This window comes from Falco peregrinus, chromosome 5 (assembly GCF_023634155.1).
Source record: "Falco peregrinus isolate bFalPer1 chromosome 5, bFalPer1.pri, whole genome shotgun sequence".
Classification (NCBI taxonomy): Eukaryota; Metazoa; Chordata; class Aves; order Falconiformes; family Falconidae; genus Falco; species Falco peregrinus.
The window spans coordinates 81,513,073-81,529,329 of NC_073725.1; the positions used below are offsets into that span (position 1 = coordinate 81,513,073).

General features: G+C 39.0%; 1 protein-coding gene across 1 annotated transcript in view; it reads right to left on the reverse strand.

Annotated features, from left to right (window-relative positions):
* DNAH3 (dynein axonemal heavy chain 3) overlaps positions 1-16,257 on the reverse strand; it is a 67,034-nt gene that overhangs the window by 24,302 nt on the left and 26,475 nt on the right. The window contains exons 28-43 of the mRNA XM_005228940.4: positions 14,575-14,689; positions 13,960-14,158; positions 12,582-12,690; positions 12,188-12,301; positions 10,922-11,098; positions 8,935-9,026; positions 8,294-8,513; positions 7,339-7,473; positions 5,998-6,109; positions 5,210-5,451; positions 4,499-4,599; positions 4,318-4,423; positions 2,892-3,021; positions 2,167-2,403; positions 1,685-1,788; positions 345-639 (exon numbers count right to left, since the gene is read on the reverse strand). Coding sequence (XP_005228997.3) covers positions 345-639; positions 1,685-1,788; positions 2,167-2,403; positions 2,892-3,021; positions 4,318-4,423; positions 4,499-4,599; positions 5,210-5,451; positions 5,998-6,109; positions 7,339-7,473; positions 8,294-8,513; positions 8,935-9,026; positions 10,922-11,098; positions 12,188-12,301; positions 12,582-12,690; positions 13,960-14,158; positions 14,575-14,689 — 2,488 coding nt within the window. The remainder of the gene's footprint in view (positions 1-344; positions 640-1,684; positions 1,789-2,166; positions 2,404-2,891; positions 3,022-4,317; positions 4,424-4,498; positions 4,600-5,209; positions 5,452-5,997; positions 6,110-7,338; positions 7,474-8,293; positions 8,514-8,934; positions 9,027-10,921; positions 11,099-12,187; positions 12,302-12,581; positions 12,691-13,959; positions 14,159-14,574; positions 14,690-16,257) is intronic.

Here is a 16,257-nt window from a genome sequence, read left to right on the forward strand (position 1 = left end):
GCAGAAAAAGGTGGTGTCTTGTTATTCTTGCTTCTCATTAAACTAACCAGAATCGAATGACATTATACTTTACAGGCATACTTATGGGTGAAGTTTTAACTTAATGTGGTTGGGATTTTGTTCTATTTTATTTCATGTCACACTGCAACGCTGAATGCACCATTCTGAAGACAACCGCCACTTAAACAGAAACCTTTCAGCAGAGGGCACTGCTAATCCTTCTTTGGATGCCTGAAAACAGCCAAAGAGCACCGAGGCAATCCAAAATTACTAGTCTGAATGAACCACTTCTTTTGCTTAAATCAGAATTAAATGATATAAAAACCCTGAAAAAGGTATCTTACCCACAAATATTATAGCTTTTTTCCCCGAAGGAGGTCCAAATAATCCTTTTCTTCTTCTCTCCAGCTTGGACATAATAGTATCCTGAGTTTGGTTAGCAGAGGTTCTTGCAGAGAAATTTATGAAGTTTGGGATGCATTTTTCCTTTGGAAGTTGCAATAGAAAATTGTTGGTTATAGCTGATTTTCCAGTGCCAGTGGGACCCACAAAAAGCAAAGGGACATTATGCTCCACATATGTTTTAAGAAAAAACATCTGCCTGGCAGTTTCCATTGTTGGAATGATCAGCTCAGATACCTATTACAGAGAAAAGTAAAACAAGTCCATGAAAATCAAACATCTAAAACATTCAACATGAATATTTGCAAGCAACTACAGGAAGCCTGTAGCACAAAAATTCTTTTACCTGAAAACCTAAGCTATAACAAGGCTCTGGTAGATAGTATGGCCCCACGTCTTGTTCAGTGTTTATACAGTAAATAGCACCACTAGTATTACCTATATTATGGTTCATAGACGCTATATGAAGCCTGGAAGGAGAACTGCAGAGTTAAATATGGCTTATTTCTGTTCCCCTACTGCGCAAGAGGAAAGGAACAGTGCTATGGAAATCTTTTTCTCTTCCTCATCTTCCACTTATCATTAGGAGCTGTACACTAGATAACAATAAAGATTTTAGACAGCAGAATGAAATGTAATCTTACATCTCTCATGTACTTAATAGACAAGGCAGTTGCAACTACAATGGAATGAAAAGCTGAACAAACATCACTTAAGTTATCTTGAAATTTCATCTCCAGAATAGGTACTTTTTGCAGACCTCTGCTGTGCTACACTTCCCTTGAGTTCACAGCTGCCATCAAAATGTGAGTGAGTCTATTTGGAAACGGAGGGGATCCAGGACTGTCAGTACTGCTCTCCATATCCCAAAGAAGTAGTAAGTCTCTTTGCTTGCTTTCTCTGATTAACTCATACTATACCATCATGACATCAACCACGGAAAACAAAAATGAAGGAATGGAAATTCAGGCTTTGGCTTTTTCCCACCAAGATTTCTATAGCATCAGATGCTATTACAGAGAGAAAAGCAGAATCAAAAATTTAAACCCCTAGCCAACCTCAGGCTCCATGTTCACCTGCAGTGCTGAAGTTTCAATATTGATGGTACCAGAATTAAGACATAAGCATGAACAGGAGCCTACAGGAGATTAACAAAATGTTGCAGATCAAACATTAAACGGCCTAATACAGTAGAATCAGAGCTAGCTAAGGCAGTTGATTTCTACGTCTAAATCACTTAATCAAATAATTATTTTCTATAATGAAAGATATCAATGTGAACCTTAGCCCCTGGGGAGATAACTTGCTCTTCTTTTGTGATGTACTCTGTCCACAGATTCCACTGCCCACTGCCATGCTTGTAAAAATAGAAGTCATAAACACTCCCTGTTAATTGAAAAACACAACATAAGAAAACCCACCAATTAAAGAACAAACTTTGATCATTTTAGTGTGAGGCATTGAACACTGTGAGATAATGAAGGCTTTCTAGTACAAAAGATACCCTCCCCCCGCCCCCCACCATTATCATTACCAAATTATTTTAGGTCAGATTCAGCTATGGTGTTCGAGTACAACATGAGGCATATGCTACTCCTGGTTAAAAGAGCCAGGAAAGAGCACCCAACTGTGCAGCCCAAGGCTTGGCAGATGGTGACTCTGCTGCAGACTTAACATCTGCCAGGCACTCTATTCTCCCTTAAAATGCCAAGTTTTCTTATTGCTTCATATAAAGGCCAGGCAAGTACAGTTATGAAGAAGCACCTTTTTCTGGAAAGATATTGTTTCTCGTAAGCTTCACACTTCTAGGGCGTGGGTTTTCCTCATTCATTCCCATTAGCAAGTTGCGGTAAAACAAATCAAATTTCTTTCTGCTGTCTGCATCGATGATCCCACCAACTGTCCAAACCAAAGCAAAAAGGAAAAGCCCCTGCAGCCACAAGGTGATATGCTGACTAGACATGCTTTCCTTCTCTTCTTCCTCGGATTCCTTTATTTCATCTAAAACACATATTTTGAATTTTAGTTAAATACCAGTTACAACCATAAATCCCAATTCAAAATGCATTTTCACAAAAGCATTGAGACAAACTTAGAGCATTGTCTTCAGTGGAACAAAGCCAACCTACAGAGTGAGGATCTTGTCTGTGCAAAATCCTGTTTACAAATAAAAATAAATGAGAAGAAAAAATATTTACCAAATATCCTAATTCTTTTCTTCAGATGCTAGCAAACAGCAAGCAAAACATACGGAATACACTCACATGATCATGTTCAGTTTTGTAATGACGTCAAATTCAAAAGCGCCATACGCTAGTCAAAGAACTATTATTATACTGATCAGGGAGATCACCAAGTGTGTTGTATGATCTCAACAGTATGGAATTCCTTTGGTATTCCCTCGCACCCAATAACCTGCATCTTACCATGGGACACAGCAGGAAAAAAAGAAAAATCAAAATGAGAAGAGTAACGCTTTGGGTACTTACCAAGCAGACAAGTATAGAGTTTCATCAAGCTGTAACTCAAGTGAATAGAGGACGTTTGTACAATGGCTTTGCAATGAAGGTGAATAAACTCTAAACAGGGCTGGACTAGCCACATAAACATGTCATTGACCTACCAGGAGAAAAGGAAATGGCTTTTAAACAATGCAGGAGTGCCACATTTCCCACTGTCACTCAATTCTCTCTCAATAAAACACAAAGCATCAGAAATTCTCCAAGTTGGCAGAGCGGGTTATCAGGAAAGGACCTGTGTCAAGCAGTACTTAAGTGATCACAAAGTCACACACTGTCATTATCTGATGCTGAAAACAATTTGTTTCTACCACAGACAAGTTTTCAGCAGGAATTTTGTTACCCAGACATCAATCCAGACAGCAGAGCAGTAGCGCAGCCTAGGAAGACCACTGCTTTGCTTGGGCAAGAACAAAGTTATTCCAACAGAACCAAAGATAAGGGCTTCATCCTCCCTTAAAAAGGACAGGCCCCTACTAAGGGCCCAGCACAGATACTGTGCCACAGAAGAAATTCCAGAAAGCTGGAACTGACTGGTACCAGCAGCAGTGCCACAGCATGCAGGTAGGTAATGACCATGGCTGGTGGTGTCTGCTCCATGAACTCACACAGGAAACCAGGAGAGGAATCATCACCTAGCCTTTTCACATGGGCTATATGCTGGTTAAAGAATAAACATTTTGCTTTGATGAACTAAGAAATCTATAAAGAGCTCTTCTAGTCTTGGTACTTCTATTGAATTTGGTCCTAATTTCCTGCAAAAACTCAAAGGGGGCCTTGTCAAATCACAGAAATCAAAGTTTTCTCCAGTTTCAAAGCTATTGTAGGCAGATCTTATTCTGATTCTTTTACTATATTTTAATGCCCAATAAAAGGGAATTTTTATTTTGATAAGATTAAAAGCTGATTCCCACCAACTTTTATTTGCATCTACACTGAAGATATACCACAATACACAACATAAAGAGCTCCCATTCATGCAAGCAATCGAGTACACAGAAGACTATTTCACAAGGATTCATGAGGTGACTAACGCTTTGAAGATCAAGCTGTTACTGATAATAATATCATAAGCCTGTTTAAGCTAAACTCTAGATGTCTTAGAAGAAGAATGAGTTCAGAACATTTTGAGTCTTCCAGTTTTCCCCACATTACATTTCTAATACATCACGCTAATACATTAGCATCTCCAGCTCTCAGGCACTTGCAATGACATTTAACATTCTTCACTACAAAATAATTTACAACAGCCTCTAGGAGGTCTGGGACCCTCTAAATCATTAAAGTACTTTAAAAAGTTTTGATTCTGCATGCCTGTCTTCAAGTGGGCAAACTGTGAGCATCACCTTAACATTAATCTTCTGAATTAGACCAATGTAAAAATTAAGTTTCGCACCAGCTCTCGGTGTTCTTCCTGCAGGTTTGAAGGCAATGTCTTCATGTAGGAATCCTTCAGTGGCTTCCAACCTAACTGTTGTGGGTCCATATAGACCATACCACACCTAGGAAGAACAAACTATGGTACAGGAACAGATGTGCAAGGTGGGACAGTTCAAGTTTGAATGCTTTCACATTACCTGCTGACAGTTGCTGGAGATGCCTCCTCCAAGTCTGCCGGCTCAAAGATTAAACTCATTTTTGAATTCATCTGAATTATTTCACCACTCATTAAGCATAGCTAGAAGAAGAGCATCACATAAACATGATCTAGTCATGTCAGTGCTGATCATCCAGTCAAAGTAATGACTGTCATAAAATCACTGAACATTCTACTTACTGCCACTCCTCATTCACTCATTCATATTCTCACAGCACATATTTTCTGACCTTGTCTCAACTTTTCTACATGTTACTGTAATGGCTTGCAGAGACAGAGAACAATGCTCTATCTTTAGATAAATCTGCAAGGATAAGCAGTTATGCCCTACAGCTTTTTTCTTTTTTTTTTTTTTTTTAAATATTTGTTCACTAAGTAATTTAAGCAAGTTCAGTGTTCAGTAACAGAAGTGAGTTTATATATTTCAGTTTCCTAAAGGGTCAATAAAAAACCCTCAGTAAGCAACCTGATTTCAATAAAGCAGGAGCAAGACAAAGCTTCTAGGGGGAAGTAACAGCTTAATATCATCTAATAAACCCACTCGTGTAACTGGGGAAAAAAGCAATGCTTTTAAGCACATCTGCCTTTCCTGAGTCTCACACCTCCTTTGACCAACGTGGTAATAATATTGCTAGTACTAAAATAAAGTATGTATATTAAAGGACAAGGTTACTGGCAAAAGTTAGGCTACCTTTTTATTATCATCCAGCACAGTGTTCAAGTTTTCTATCCAAACTGCATCTACTGGGCCATCAAAAACAATCCACTTCCGATCATCTGTGGTAGAAGATGCTTGTTCCCTGAAGGCATTTGCAAGAACTCCATCTGTCCACTCATGGCTTACAGGATCAAAACCGCCATACAACTGTCCCATAGTAATTGCTTTGGGATTAATAACTTTGTATTCAACAGCATATTCATCCATGGATTTTGCTTTGTAAAAAGACAAATAGATGAGCTTGAGAATTTGATAGGTTAGTTTCATTCAGCAATGAAAGTACAGAACAAGATTCTTGAGGATCCTACTTTAGCTGCCCAAGGCAAAAAAACCCCAGACATTTTGCAGCTAGGTAGCGGTAAGTATGAAATTCCGTTACTTATACAAGGAAAGCACAAAGTCCTATGTGCAAAAGCACATAAAAAAAGAAAAAGCAGAACATAATAGATTTTATATGTTTATGCGAGCTACTTACAATCTTCCTATCAGAGCCAGTTTTTTCAAGAGTATTATGCACAAATACAATGCTTAACAAAATTCAGAAAAGCATAAATACATTAGTATGTTTTACTATTCCAGTAAATGCAGACAAAAACACTTTCACACAAATGTATCAGACAAAAATAGCTCAACGAATAGAAATGTTCCAGTTGAGAAAGCAGAATATAGGACAATTAATAAACTGGGCATATCTCCACAAAGGAAAAACATTAGTCATAGAATTAACTTCATTTAATGTGAAGTTTGTGGCTGAACATTACCTGCACACAAATCGCCAAGGGCTCCAGCCAGCACTTTGTACGCACAGGTCTTTCCACTCAAAGGATCTCCAACAATCATGAAACCATGGCGCACCAGCATCATTTCATATATCTGTATCAGTGACAAGAGACTGGCTCTTTAACATAGAACAAAACCAGGCATTATGTTTATGAAACTTGAGGCATCTCTCCTGCACTCAGATGTGACAGGACAAAATATCAGCCAAATATCTGCACCAAAGCATTAACCCAAATCAGAAGGCAGTGTTATTACGGCAGTTCTCACTGATATAATTTAGGAAGTCACTGCCTCCAGACATCCTCCCTTCCTCCTTGCTAAATGTCATCCCTCAGCTGTAACAGCATCATTGTACAGGGTGTGAATGCACTAACCAGACACTGCAGAACACAGCCCGGTGCAAAAGCCTGAACTGAAATCAACGGTTACCAATGAAGCTAACACAAAGGGACTGAAACTACAGTTCTGAGGATGTGTCATATGACTGGTCCCACAGAGGCTGACTTTGGACTGCAAGAGTGGAAACTTGTTCAGTCACCCCACAAGATCTTGCCAGAACTCAGGTCAAAGCCTTCAGATCACCTTCAAACAGAGCTGTAAGAAGAACCACTAAGAAGATTTAAAATCTCAGGTTAAGGCAGGTATTTTCTGGTTGAGCTTAAATTCCTAATGAGTTAACACTACCCCTATTTAAATGAAAGATAAAGCATGGTTTGCAAAGCAGCATAAACCAAGTCTGAACATAAGCCATGAAATTTGAACTGCTGCTGAAGGGGCCCCTCACGATCCTGCCCCAGGCCATGCGTTTTTGCCCTTGACATTACACTGTCACTATGCTGCACTACTCAAAAGAAAAAAAGTTAAGCATTTTTTTAAAAGGTCACCAATACTAGTAAATGGGAGACCAATGGGAACAAAGAGCTGAAGGTGAAGCATAAGCAAGAGTGCAAAATGTCACCTCTTTCAAGACTTCTCAAGGAGACTATGAGCAGACTGGGAACAGGGCCTGACTCCCAGTCCAGAATTCTGTTCACTAGACTATGCTGCCTCAGCTAGTAATAGACTCAGTTTAATTTTCTGTCCTGAACCATAAGATCTACAATGCAGGTGCACATATTGGCTCCTTCACAGTCTGGCTGAATTAAAAAATTGCTATAAGCAAAGCAAGCTTTTACAGCATGATTTTTACTCAGCAAAAATATGCTGTTTGCAATATTTTATTAACTGATCGTGGAAACCATTAGGTATTCATTCATGTCACAGACAGTTAAGAGTGTTTCTGCTCTCACACTCTTCTTCCCCAGAAGTATGAGAAAATAAACCTGAATAATTTTTCCAATGAACCATGGAACTGGTTGAAGATTCATTTTTTTTATATTTTCAGTTAGTGCCTTGACAAACAGGTCGTAATCTGGTGTAGGAAGAACCACTCCAGGAAACAGGTCAGATATGATGCCCTGATAAGGAAAGGCAGAATAGAACACTATTTAAACACAGATTACAAAAAGGAAAAATTCCAAAAGCATAAAAATCTACAAGTAAAATAACACTCATACAGTTAAGAGAAAAAATCCTCAGCTGGAAAAACTTACTTCTAGGCAAACTGTAGCCACACAAAATTCTGTATGCATAAGACAGAAACGAGTGCCTGCATTTCTTATACACACAATGGTATTGTAAAAAGGAGGCTTAACCTTCTGCAAATTTGCCCCAAAAAGCATTACAGGAAAGGGTGTGAAAGTGACTGAAAGAATTTTAGTGATTAAAGAGAAGGCTATGTGTGCTGAAATTTCAGAGCAATGACTCCGTGTGTGCTTGTAACCTATCTTTTACGTCTTTAATATTGATTGCTGTGTAGCTCAACATAGTCTTTATTTTCTGTCAAAGCCGTATGCAAACAGGAACTTCCTCATTTTCATTCTGGCTTCAAATTTCTAGTTGAACTTAATTTAGTTGCCCACATCTCTTTTGCAACACAAAGCTAGAATTCAAACTCCAAAGAATAGTTTCCATGAATGAAACAGCAAAAATAACTTCTAGCAAGATACCTTGTAAAGTATTTTATAGAATAACTTAAAAAGCACCACTGAAAGTTTGTTTTTCAAAATAATCCCAACAACACCAAAGAGTGCAGACAGATCAGTGGACTGAAATAACTACACTAATGTAGCAGCACCTAGATCAAACTGTTCTAAATTAAGACAATGACCTGTTTCTGAGGCGCTTATAATGGACCTCATCAACACAAAACTGAAACACACCAGCCTGACAGCTTACCTGAAACAATGGCACATCCTGTGCCAAGAATTTGGCCAAGTTAACATCCAGCAAAGCCCGAAGTAACAATACACTTTCATTTTCAGTTGGGTACTTCAGTTTTAAGTTTCCTGCAGCTGTCAGGACAGATTTAACAGCACGCATTCCATAATCATAGTGATGCTGAGATGACAACTGCTCAGAGCACAAACGGTAAGTGGCAACAATTTTCTGGGCAAGACTGTGGATATTAAAATATCACATGTAAAATGAAAATATCTCACCATGCAAGGAAAATAATTTAAGTACCTATATACACACAAAGTAACTGCAGTGATTATCAGACATGTTAGCTGACAAGATGGCCCAAAACACCTAGGAAGTAAAACTGTAGATTCTGCCATGCCAGAGAACGTGTGTGCCATTTAGGAATTCTGTTTGATATTATGATACATTTTGCAAATGATCCTGTGTAGAGGTGCATATCTGTCAACATGAAGTGGTAAATGAGAATTGATGATAAAAGAAATTAAAAAGTACTTTCTGGAGAAACAGAACACGGACAGCCTTCCAGAATGACATGCCTCAAACACACATATATGCCTTATAGAGGAATGAGGTATATCAGACTCAACTGATGTGGAAAATTCAGCATGTCTTACCTCCGAGAGTCCAAAAATCCCATTGAATAAAGTGAAATTTCTCCAATCAAAGCATAATCTGGAACCATCATGGCAACTGTTCGGAACAGTGCCTGTAAGAAAAAAAGATACAAGCTTAGATGATGGAATATGGTAAGACATGTGCTTGCTTTTTAAGAATAGTATCTCTCTATAAATTCATGAGCTTCTAGAATTCAGGAATCATCAGAAATCTATGAGATTGCATTAATATTTTATTCTATTCTATTATGATCTTATCAAGAGGTTCAAGGGGCTGTACTGAGCACTGCAGGAACGAATGTATAGAAAGTCACAATCCTAAAGAACTATTAATAGAAGAAAGGGAGGTGTCATTCATCTCACTTTTATAATAGGCAAACTAGAACATGGTGTGGTTAAAGTCTTGTAAAATGTCACAAAAAAAATGTGGCAAAGCTTGGAAAAGAACTAGGACCACATCAGTCTCTCTACAGTATCTCAGCAACTTGCAAAGTTATAATAAATTTAAATTGGGATTTGGACCGCCAAGCCACTGTAAACCAGGAGAACTTCCACTTAGAGTACAGTTAAAGCTGTGAACTGCTATCAGAATGATTAGACTGAGACCTTTCATCTGTGCATTACGTACAATCCTTAAACGCTAAGGCTTAGCAAAAAGCACAGCAGAATACACTTGAATGGGTTATCAGCATCTGTGGCCATGGAGAAGCCCATGCCAGAGCTGGTACATCTCAAAGCAACTGTGGCTGTGCATAAGTCTATGCTGCAGCAAGCACACCCCTGGGAAGAGATTGTGGCTCATAGATAAGGCTCCACTTGAGGCAGGTACACCCCTAAGGGACTGCAGTCTGTGGCTAAGTCCAAGCCAGAGCAGGGGCAAGGGGAGGAGTTTATTGCAACGTTTTAACATTTGATTTATCCTATTGTCTGGTCCAAAGGGACCAGGCATGGAAACTGTAATGGAAATACCTTTAAATTCTTGTAACCCAGGACTTGAATTTCATGTTACAGGAAACCCCTTGTTACTAGCTAGGTGAGGAGCAACAGGAGGAGTTGTTGCAATCTGAAACCCTACAACCTGGCTCAAAGGGACCAGAAATGAAGACTGTAACAAGAATACTTTTAAATTGTTGTAACCCATTATTTGAGTTGCATGTTATAGGAGTTACTGTAGCAGGAACCACCTGAACCAATGGCAGACAAGCCTTACGAGAAACAGTGTAAGTGCAGCAGTAACCCAACCTGAGCTAAGCCCAGTAACTCCACACAACACACCAGCTCTCCTGTCCTAAGTGACCATCATAACAGATGGAGCCCAAAGTCATGGATTAAATTAACTCAATGGACATTTTGTGGACATTTATGGATATTTTACAGGCATTTCACAAGGGTGGTCCATAGACTAAGGGAATGATATCTGCATCTTATAACAAAGGACAGGAAAGGTGGTGATGAGTAATGAGGATGTACGGGTTCATGTGGGACCACCAGCAGGCAAAGTATTCAGCCATGTCCAGGAAAGCAGGGCTCCATCATCTGTAACAGTTACTTGGGAAGACAAAACGCCAAAACTCCAAACATGCTCTCCTTCCTTCTTCTTCCCCCAGCTTTATATGTGATCATGACATCACCATACGGTATGAAATATCCCTTCGGTCAGCTGGGGTCAGCTGTCCTGGCTTTGTCCCCAGCTAGCTTGCTGTGCACCCCCAGCCTACCTGCTGGTGGTGCTGGGTGAGAAGCAGAAAAGGCCTTGACTCTATGTAAGCACTGCTCAGCAATAACGAAAACATTCCTGAATTATCAACAGTTTCCAGCACAAATCCAAAACACAGCCCCATACCAGCTACTGTGAAGAAAATTAAATCTATTCCAGCCAAAACCAGCACATCACTGTATTATTTGATTGCTGCCTTGCTTTTCTTATTACAATAGATATTACCTACTATGTTAAATATCTACAAAAAAATCAGGATTCCAGATTTACCTTCAGATTATCAGGCAGCTCTGCTCGTCCAGCATACCCAGGATTCATCGTGATAAACACAGCACATGTAGGATTAAGAGAGATCTCTGTCCCTTCAAAGATGAATGTTCTGAGTTTGCGAGTAATAGCTTGCTGGATGCTAAGTATTTGTTGGGCAACTACAGATAATACTTCAGCCTAATACAGACAGAAAGATTGGAAAACATTAGAAACTCCGAGACAATATAAAATGGTTTTGTTTATATATTTTGATGGCTATATTTGCATTCCTCTGGCTCAAAATCACCCTGCAACTGATAACTGAGCCTAAATATTAGCTGCCTATTGAAGCGGTCCTCTGCAAGTTAGTGCAACCATTCCCTACTCAACCAACTAGGCAGGTAGCAGAGGCTTCTAAAAGCCTGCACAGGGAAATATGTGCCTGAATGTTGTAGACATTAAATTAGTGGGCAGGAACTCCCTCTGGAGGCCTCCAAAAGCACTTTCATCTCAGACAACTTAAAGAATTTAGGCTCTTCAGAAAGACTGATTCACTCAGTGCCCCAAATTGAGGGTAAACGTAAAAAATGGGTAACACAGCCTAGCACCAATTCTCAGAGCTTTAAAGTCTCACACGAATTCATTAAAAAACAAGTTACAGCAGACAACTGGAGAAATCAAGGTGTTAAAGATGCTAAAAGTAGAACTCTATGGAATTTCCACTTTTACTAGTACTTAAATCTAATTGCATCAAGATAACAACAAACTCAATCAAAGTCATTAGTCACCAAATTAAAAAAACAAACCCAAAAATTCAGAGTAAGACCAAGGAGGGGATTAGATGTGTCTGGTTATAGAGCCAGTTAACCAGGTCACTCAGTTAGTGACACTTGGCTAGTCACCACAGGAATCCCTCCACTGGGATTTGCCTGTCTTGTGCTGAACACAGACAAAAGCAGCCCCACAGCTTGATTTCTCAAGGAGAAGAGAAGGACAGTTCTCTCTCAACAAATGAGTGTCACATACAAAAGAGGAAATTGCACAGGAACAATTTTTTCAGCTAAAATAACACAGAACACAAGATTTCTGCAACACAGCACAGGTAGGCATGTGCTCCTACAGCAGGCAGCTCAGTACCTATTTCTGTGTCAGTGATCATCAAAACCAAGAAGCTATACTACAACTAAAAGTGGAAGATTAGCAATAATGCTGTCATGTCTGAATCTAAAACTTCTTGTGTCTTAAATTAAAGATTTACCATTTTATTTGTCTGAGTTAACACATTACCTCAATTCTATTGAACTCATCAAAGCAGGACCATGCACCAGACTGCGCCAGTCCCTTAAAGAACTTCCCCATTGCCTTGTAGTCGAGACCATCAGAGCAATTAAAGACCACACACTACAACAAAACCACAAAGAGAACATCTCTCAGTATTAACACAAAGTCCACTATAAAATTCTTAGCATATAAAATGGGAAGGGATTATTATTGCTAACATTGGATTATAACAATAAAATGCCATATAGTCACAGTCCTAAATGTGTGCTTCTTACCAGCTATTTCTATGAATAAAGAATAGGTACCGAACACGTAGTACTTGCTCAAGAATGAAATTTCAAGAAATATCTACATATCCAAACATAAACAATGCAAAGAAAAAAAGTTTGTATTTTGGTACCTGCTTAGCTACTGCTTTTGCTAGATCTTTTGTTGTTTCTGTTTTGCCAGTCCCAGCAGGTCCTTCTGGAGCACCACCAAGATTTAATTTCAAGGCACCCATTAATGTCCTACATAAACAAGAACACAGGCATTAAAAATAGTAAACTTTAACAACAGATTGTTTCTGAAGGGATGGATAAGTATTTTCCGATACGTTCATATACTTCCCAACTTCGTAGCTTGCCCTAAAAATACCCCAGTATTGTCTCATAACCGATTTCCAATTGTGGAAGCTCCATTCACCCACTCTGCCTACAAGGAATGTCAAGGCTTTGTGTTACATGCATCCACCTCATATATCCTGAATTACACAAGCAAATGCACAGTGCCATAAGCAAAATGACAGAGTTTGCATAAAGCACGTTCACCACATGGCACTCCTCACAACAAGAACTTGAAGCTGGCTTCATAAATGAAGTCAATCTTTAGAAATGGCTAAGAAAGTATAAAATTTCTTTCATAAACCTGGGAATCACCTTGCTCTCAAAGTGATTTTCATATTAAAAATGAGATCCCTGTGAACACTGGAGTGGTCTGACTATTTTACAAAGCCTCATTCAAAGCCTTTGCCACCAAAAATAACTTAAATTGTGCTGATTAGAATCTGTTTGCTCATTGCTTGTACTGAAACTGCATCTGGCACAGCTGACTGTGTAGTCTTAGTTTAGATTGAGCTAATCCTAATGAAAACCACCCCAGTTTACAGATAATGCACCAGCCACATGGCTCCTTCAACACAACTGCGAATGCCAAAAGATTAAGCATTTACCAGCACAGGCATTAACATAGGCACTTTACTACAAGTGCCCTCTACATGATGGTGAGTTCACAGCTCACAGCTGACCTTTGTCTCCAGGGCTCACCAGAAGTGAAATACCAAATGCCCTTGAATACTTCAGCCTTGGGGGATGAAGTATTCCCATTTCAACCTCTTGCAAGCAAGGGAAGGAACACGAAGCTAACTGCATTCAAACATCTATGAAGGGCTCTGTAATTACCTAATTTATTTTACAGGCAGGCTGTATGTCTTACTTCAAAGAAATTAATTGACCAGTGCTACTGTATAATTCTTCACAGTTCCAGTACCATCAGCTGCCAACCCTTTTCAGAAGCACATTCTTGGATACAACAGAGACTATTACTCTACTGGTGTAGAAACCTACACATTGTAAATATTTTACCACATTTGGGTAAAGAAGATATGCAAGATTTGGCTCTAAAATCTACAGGAAAATCTTAGCTGCTGAGGTTCCTGTTATTAGTAACTATAACAAATGAAAGTAAATACAGACCAATCAAAAACATGAAAATATTATTCATAGACAACATGGCTTTACCTATAACATCGATCTGTTAGTGGGGTTATCACCAGACGTAGAGAATTGCCCAAATATTCATAACCATATTTAGCTTCTGTTGTAATCATTCGCACTATTACATCCTTCTCTTCCCAGTAGTATCTCAGCTGAGAAATCCACTGGAAGTCATTCAGATCTGTGATTTTGTCTTCAACTAATTTTGCAACCACATCACGAGCTGCAGAGTAAGAGACAAAATCTTTGAAAAATTCTTCTTGAAAAATTGAAAAATACTTCTACTGTATTAGTTTACTTAAAATAATGTGTAAGTAAACTAGCATTTACTTATAGCTATGTAAAAGTAAATCAACACTTAGAGTAGTAGGCTGGCTTTCATGTTAGAAAGGAGTCTGCATCTGTTTTGCATAAAGAATCCGCTTAATTTGATCTAGATTCCAGTGCCTGTTCTAAGTAGACACAAGATGGTTGTGCAGGACTGAGAAATCTCCATTTTCCCGAAGACAATGTGAAATAACTCTGTAAAAGTTGTTTCAAGTTAAAGAAAGCATTTTAGCTGCCTCTTTCAAATAGTTCAACCAATGAATAGCAGCACTGCCCCAGATGTAATGAGAGTACCAGCAACTGCACATTTACCATGCACGTCAATGACAGTAAGAGCTCCAAGTGTCAGCCGGGCTCCACTGGACAGCTTTCCTCTCACCAACTCAACAATGTCCCCAATTTGTAGATTGCTCTGCTCCAAGAAATCCTGTCACAGAAACAGAACATAGGCATTAAGGCAATGCTGTAGCTAGCAGTTCCTCAGCTCCCGTGGGTGCAGTCATTGGAGACAGTCCTTCCAACAAAACAAAATAATGGAAGTCCAGGCGTTACACAAACATTTAAAATTCTTTTTCATATACTGACATTTTATTTTACTATGAAAACTTCAAAAAGCTTTATGGCCTGAAAGTAGTATAAGCAGAAGTCTTATCTTCCTAATAGGAATGACAAAATTCTACGATAGGAGATGAGCAGATTCCCTCTGTTGGGTAAATTTGGATTAGATTTCTTCTGTAAATTAGTAGTAAATTGTAAATTAATAAAATTAATAGAAATCTAAGCTTCTCCTAAATTTACTGTAAAAATTTTAAATTATTTTATTATTATTAAATGAGAAAGTTTAATGAAACAAAAGATTAATTTAGTTTTAATTAATGACCTGGACAACAGGACAGAGTGCACCCTCAGCAAGTCTGCAGAGGATACAAAACCGGGAGGAGTGGTTGACAGACCAGATGGGTGTGCTGCTATTCAGACAGACCTCAACACACTGGAGAAATAGGCAGACAGGAACCTTGTGAAGTTCAACTAAGGGGAAAGTCCTGTATCTGAGAAGGAATAACCCCCCATGTGCCAGTACATGCTAGTGGCCAACCAGCTGGGAAGCAGCTCTGCAGAACACCTGGATGCTGGTGGACACCAAGACAAACAAGCCATCAATGTGCCCTTGAGACAAAGAAGAGCAACAGCATCCTTGGCTGCATCAGGAAAAATATTAGCGGCAGGTCAAGGCAGGTGATCCTTCCCCTCTAGTCAGCACTGCTGACACCACATCTGGAGTACTGGGTCAGTTCTCAGCTCCTCCACAGAAGATGGGCATGGGCATACTGGAGCAAGTCCTCCTTTAGTTGGCCCTGCTTTAAAGAGGGGTTGGACTACATGATGTCCAGAGGTCCCTTATATTATGTGATTCACTGTTCTGTGACTCCTTCTCATTTTTCTTAACCTATGGATTGTTTAGGATATTTTCTTTGAAAGAAATGAGTATTTTCTGACTGGATAAGTGGAGTAAGATCTTCAAATGGTATTAAACAACATAGGCAAGTTAAACCTAAGATATTCAGCAAGGGTACAGAAACAAAGACCTAATATTAAAATGTAGTATTTGGTGTAAAGTTTATTAACACTTTTCTATTTCCACATTTAAAAATAAGCTCAAACACTCTGTTAACTCTGTTGAGAATTAATCCCCAAATAAATCCTCATCCACCTAGCTCAATTAGCATCAGCCAAAAACCCACTGAACGAATCGGAAATTATTTCCATTAATTGAGCATGCATTTGATTAGCCTCAATTAAGTAATACTTAACTGCCGTGATGATAGAGACACTACAAACACATAAAAAAAGTCTCTTGTATGAAACAACAAACTTTGCTGCTGCACCTTTATCACCAGGAAAATCTAGCGATAACAAGACAAATAGCTGCGCCATTCTGTAAAGAGAGATTTCTGCCTGCACGTTTCCCTGGGGCTTCACATGCAAAGACAGGTG